Below are 6,671 nucleotides of genomic sequence, written 5' to 3' on the forward strand. Positions count from 1 at the left end.
ACGTTGTCTATCTTATACGTTGCAGGCAAGGATGCCCGGAGGCATGGTACATTGGGGAAACCGAGCAAAGGCTACAACAATGGATGAATGGGCACCGCACAACAATCAACAGACAGGAGGGTTCCCTCCCAGTTGGGGAACACTTCAGTGGTCCAGGACATTCAGCCTTGGACTTTCGGGTGACCATCCTCCAAGGTGGACTTCGGGACAGGCAGCAGCGAAAAGTGGCCGAGCAGAGGCTGATAGCTAAGTTTGGTACCCATAGGGAGAGCCACAACCGGGACCTTGGGTTCATGTCACATTACAGGTGATCACCATTGCACTACACACACATACACAGATATTCCTACACGGACACAGGTACACACAGATGTGCACACAGACACCCACACACACCTGTATAGACACACACACTCCCACACTCACACATGCACCCCCTCACAGACTTAAGACACTCTGCACTCACTACACACACACACACTTTCTCACACAACCCCCACCCTAGACAGACACACAGACAAAGACCCACATGCACACATATATTTTGTGGTGAATTTGTACTTTCAGAGTTAATTGCACTTTGCTGAAAAACTGCATACATTCTTGTAGAACTCTGAGCTCAAAAACTGCATGAATTTACGTAAAACTCTGTTATCTCACTTTTTAGATTAGATTAGATTACTTACAGTGTGGAAACAGGCCCTTCGGCCCAACAAGTCCACACCGACCCGCCGAAGTGCAACCCACCCATACATTTACCCCTTACCTAACACTACAGGCAATTTAGCATGGCCAATTCACCTGACCAATTCACATGACCTGCACATCTTTGGACTGTGGGAGGAAACCGGAGCACCCGGAAGAAACCCAGGCAGACACGGGGAGAATGTGCAAACTCCACACAGTCAGTCGCCTGAGTCGGGAATTGAACCCGGGTCGCTGGCGCTGTGAGGCAGCAGTGCTAACCACTGTACCACCGTGCCGCCCAAAATTAGAATCACTCTAAACATCAGGTCATAGACAGAGAACACAGGGGGCTAACGCTTTCAACATATTGTCTAGCTATCACCATTGTTAACAGCTAACCCAAGAATGCAACTTTTTTTTAAAAAAGGGTTTTGTGATTTACACATGAAAGAAGTGAAACTATCACTGTATTCTAACAGATGAAAGGCTTAACAGACAATCAACTTTTCAATATATAATTTAGTTACATCACACTGCAAATTTTTGCTATAAATTCTGTTACGATCGAGCCCTCCACAATTACCTGATGAAGGGGCAGCTAGTGTACTTCCAATTAAACCTGTTGGACCATAACCTGGTGTTGTGTGATTTTTAACTATGAATAGGAAAGGTTCAGAGCGATGTGGGACTGGTTATTTTGGGGAGCTTGGTTGGAGTGGATTAGTTGGGTCTGTTTCTCAGAGCTCTGTATCTCTTTCCCACCCACCCACAGTACAATGTAACCCAGCACCTACCATGTACTGTACACACTGCCTGAGGAAGTGTTACTGGGATTGTATCTTTGATTTTAAAATGTTTAAACTGTGGATGGAAGTTGAATAACAAGGTCGGGGCCAAACTGGGAGAGGGTGGGGTGAGAGATCTGGGACTGCGATGAGGGGGTGGGGGAGGACAAGGCTGTATTCCCGCAGGGCGGTCACATTTAGCAGCATCGCAGTTGCGGAGCGGGTTATGGGAGGGAAAGGACAGGAGTTGATTTGCTGTAACACTGCTGACTGTCATTTCCTCCTCAGTGTACACAGAGAGAGAGAGAGAGGGTGGGGAACAAGAGGGTGCATGGCCCAGGGACACAGAGTGGCCTGACGGTGGGGAAGTTATCACCGGCCCTGGCTTTGGGGCTGGGAGCCAGTCTGCAGACCCTGTACAATCCCCCCAGCCCCCCTTTCCTGAGTGTCTGAGTGGCTTTGAGCTGGGAACTGCGGATTGAGGAAAATGGTTCGCATTCTCGCCAACGGAGAGATCGTGCAGAACGATGACCCCAGAGTCCGGAACACACCGCAGAGACGGGAGGATCTGAACAGACCCCGGCAGGTAGGGGTCACCCCCTCTCACACACACACACAAACACCCACACACACACCCACACACTACACACACACCCATACACACATCCCCACACCCCAACACACACCACACAGACACACAGACCCACAGAAACACCCACACACAGACACACACACAGACACACCCACACACAGACACAAACACCCACACACAAACACACAGACACACCCACACACAGACACACACACACACAGACACAAACACCCACACACAAACACACAGACACCCACACCCCCACACACCCACCTCACACACACCCACACCCCCCACACACACCCATACACACATCCCCACACCCCAACACACCCCCCACACACACACACCACACACACCCCCACACCCACACATACACACACACACACCTCACACACATCCCCCCACACACACATCCCCCACACATACACACCCCACACACCCACACATCCACAACCCCCACCCACACCTCCACACACATGCATCCCCACACAAACACACACACACCCACACTCACACCCACACACACCCACCTCACACCCACACACACCCACCTCACACACACCCACACCCCACATACATTCCCAAACGCACATCCCCACAACTCAACACACCCCACCCACACTCCCACACACACATTCACACACACACATCCACACACACCTCACACACATTCCCCCCCACACACACATCCCCCCCACACACACACATCCCCCCCACACACACACATCCCCCCACACACACACATCCCCCCACACACACATCTCCCCACACACACATCCCCCACACGCCCACAACTTCCACCCACACCTCCACAACCCCCACCCACACCTCCACACACCCACACCTCTACATACACATACATCGCCACACAAACACACACACCCACACACACACCAACACACACTCATCTCCACACACACATGCACCCACACATGCACATACACCCACCCCCACACAGACTCCCACACACCCCAAAACACACATAAACTCCCACACACAAATGCACACATACACTCCCACACACACCCGAACACACCCCCCCATACACATACATACACCCCCACAAAACATACACACACACTCACATACATACCCCCATACACACACACATACATACACACCGCACCCACACAAACACGCACCTACACAAACACGCATCCACACAAACACACGCCCCATACACACCCCACACACGCCCCACACATACACCTCGCACACACACCAATGCGTGCACACACACTTACACACACAACCACAAACCAACACACACATACGCATATACTCCCACACAGACACACCAACACTCACACACCCACACACACACACACCAACACGCACACACATATACACCCACACACACACACGCACACTCACACACATGCACACACCAAAACACACACACATACACCCCCCAAATACACAAACACTCCCTACACACACTCACATCCCCCCCCACACACCCCCCATACACATCAACACACACACCACACACACACCCACACACATACACCTAACCCCAAACACACACACACACACACCCACAACCCCCACATATACCCACATCCACACACACCCACCCACACACAGCCCACCCACACACTCCATCCACACCCCTATGCATACATCCCTTCCCACAAACACACACCCCACCCACACACCACCACATTCACACTCACACGCACACACTCACACAAACACACCCCCACCCTATCCCCGACACACACATACACATTCCACACACACGTCCCTATCCCCATGTTCACAACCCCCCCACCCCACCCACACAACCCACCAGTCTCCCCCCCCCCCCCCCCCCACACACACACACACACACACACACACACACACACTCTCCCAACCAATGACTACACATACAGACCTCACCCCAGGAGAGGGAGTGGTCGGGAGCAGGTGCAGGGGCTGAGGTGGTAAAGTGGAGTGGTTTCCTGGGAAGTTTTTTTGCAAATTCCTGGGGAGTTGAGAATTTTGACACTTGCTGCCTGTCCACATTCCACAGCTCAGAGCTCATGTTGGGCGAAGTCCCATTGGTTGTCCTTGACTTTAGACACATTGTCCTTTGTGAGCCTGCTGGGATCTTGCTGTGCTCCCTTCCCAAGCCCAGGGCCAGGACCGTGGTTGCTCTTTTGGAAGTTTCCCACCTCAGGGACAGTCCAGCTCCCTTTGGGGTCAGGCTAGGCTGGACCTGTCAGTCAGCTCCCTCTCCATGGAGAGGCTGGCTCTGAGGGTGCTGAGGTGGGACCGGACCCAATCCCAGTCACGTTGCTCCACTACAGAATGGAGCAAAACAGATGGAGGCCATTTGGTCCATTCCATTTGTGCTGGCTCTTTGGTGAATTAGTCAAATCAGTTCCTTCCACTACTTGACCCTTCCCTGTTGTCCTTCAATGCAGTTTATTTGTTACAAGTCAAAATGTTTTCAATGCAGCACATTCCACATCCCAGCCATCAGTATCTATGAGCTTCTATTGATGACTGTTAAATGTCTTCAGTTATTTAAAGTCAAAGGTGAATAGGTGTTGGGCATTGATCAGTTATTTACACTGACCTGTGTATTATCTTAAGTTAATTTAGTTTGATTTGATCAAATTTAGTTTATTAAAAGAGTACTGGGGTGTGTATATAAGAAATAAGCACTGGGACACAGATTATTTCACATAAAAACATTAGAAACAGGAGCAGGAGTAGGCATTCAGCCCATCAGACCTGACCCACAGTTCAATAAGATCATGATTAAACAGCCCCAGGCTTCACTTCTCTATAAACAAAACTCTTGACAGTATGGAAATAGGCTATTCAGCCCATCGAATCCACACTGGCCCTCCAAAGAGTATCCCACCCAGACCCACCCCATCTCTCTAACGCTGTATTTCCCATGGCTAATCCACTTAGCCCGCCCATCCCTAGACACTACGTACAATTTAGCCTGGCTAATCCACCTAACCTGCACATCTTTGGACTCTAGAAGGAAAGTGGAGCACCTGGAGGAAACCCACGTGGACACAGGAAGAATGTGCAAATGTCAGACAGTCCCCTGAGGGTGGAACTGAACCCAGGGCCCTGGTGTTGTGAGGCAGCAGGGCTAACCACTGAGCCACTGTGCCGCCCCTTTTGAATGCTCTCTATAATCTAGCCTACAGTATTCAATATTTAATTTAATATTTAAAAATACATTAACACAAGGAGTAGAAGTAGATCATGTCTGATTTGGTTGTGGGCTCAGCACCATTTTCCTTTCAGCCCCCACCTTGTCTCTCTCCATGATCAAAACTCTGTCTAACACAGTCTTCAACATCTCCTATGAGCCGTCCTCCAGAGCCCTTGGGAAGAGAATTTCACACAGTCAGCATCCTCCACGGGAAGGAAGTCCTGCTCATCTCTGTCTTAAATGGGACCTGTAATTTCTAATCTGTGCGCCTAGTTTAAAAATCTACTGCTGCTCCACAAAACTGTAAGAAGTGTCAAAAATGTCCAGCTGTTCTGTAGAGAAGGATATCTAGTGTCCTTACCCAATCTGGGCCTGTATGTGACTCCAGACCTACTCCAACTTTATTACACACAGTCATAGCTACACACGGTCACTGAGGGCAGCTAGAGTTCAGTTATAAATCCTGACAACTAATTTATTTTATAAAAGTATTAAATGGCACTGGAAAAATGATTTTAAAAAAAACTCTTGTTAACCTATTTCTTCATTCCAGGGTTTTATCCATAACTCTGAGAGTGCAAACCACTTTTATCAGGGACAAGCCAATCAAGGTCACTCGCTGTTTGCCAATCTGAACCAACGATTGATTAACATGGGATTTCCACGTTGGAATCTGGGGAATCAAGTCATTGAGCCACTCATCTCTGTCCTCTTGATCCTGTTGCTAATGATGTTCGGAATGCGTGGTCTTCTCCTGATTGGTGGGCTTTACCTCTTTTCTCGATTTACTCAACGGTAACTCAGTTAGTTACGGAGAGTGGTTTTATCTGACTCTGTACAAGTCTACGTGAATTTTTATTTTATTTTCCTCCTACTTATCAAACTGGTGATCTGAGAATATTTACAATTGACTATATATAAAAAAAGATGAGGATTGTTTAAACGTCAATTTCCGTCGAATTTTTCTTAAAACAACTCTTTCATAAATGTGAACTTTAGGAAAAACATTATTCCTTGTTACTATTGCTTTAATTGCAATATTATAGTTGAATCTGTCATTTGCTGAGTTCACCAGTCAGAAAAATAGAAGCTGGTGTCGTGGTGGTTGTGGTGTTATCAAGTTCATTCATGTCCTGCAGGGAAGTAAATCTGACATCTTTAACATCAACTGCAAATTCTCCTCTCCAAGCTCCACACCACCTCGATGTGAAGCTATATCACCAGTCCATGAAGCTGAGTTAAATTCCTCCCTAACATCAGTGTGGCTACAATGGTTCAAGAAGGTATTCCACCACCACCACCTTCTCAAGGGGCAATTAGGGATGGGTAAAATGTCCAAGCGAGCCAGCAACATTCCTGAAAAAATACGTTTTTTTTTTAAATTCCAGTCTGACCTATAAATTGCTCCAGTCCCATACCAACATGTTGAATTCTGACT

The 6,671-nt window shown here is 48.4% G+C and overlaps 1 protein-coding gene across 1 annotated transcript; it reads left to right on the forward strand.

Moving 5' to 3' along the window:
- The first annotated feature begins 1,714 nt into the window (after positions 1–1,714).
- LOC132835064 (protein FAM241B-like) lies at positions 1,715–6,176 on the forward strand. The gene is made up of 2 exons (XM_060854329.1): positions 1,715–2,058; positions 5,787–6,176. Exons 1-2 carry the CDS (start codon positions 1,960–1,962, stop codon positions 6,030–6,032), a joined length of 345 nt encoding a protein of 114 aa, XP_060710312.1. The 5' UTR covers positions 1,715–1,959; the 3' UTR covers positions 6,033–6,176.
- The last annotated feature ends 495 nt before the right edge of the window (positions 6,177–6,671 follow it).

This window comes from Hemiscyllium ocellatum, chromosome 43 (assembly GCF_020745735.1).
Source record: "Hemiscyllium ocellatum isolate sHemOce1 chromosome 43, sHemOce1.pat.X.cur, whole genome shotgun sequence".
Classification (NCBI taxonomy): domain Eukaryota; kingdom Metazoa; phylum Chordata; class Chondrichthyes; order Orectolobiformes; family Hemiscylliidae; genus Hemiscyllium; species Hemiscyllium ocellatum.

Bases quoted from the DNA above. Each gene is read 5' to 3' on its own strand.
- LOC132835064 (XM_060854329.1), top strand. From the start codon at position 1,960: ATGGTTCGCATTCTCGCCAACGGAGAGATCGTGCAGAACGATGACCCC. The intron at 2,059-5,786 runs GTAGGGGTCACC...TCTTCATTCCAG, and splicing joins ATCTGAACAGACCCCGGCAG to GGTTTTATCCATAACTCTGA.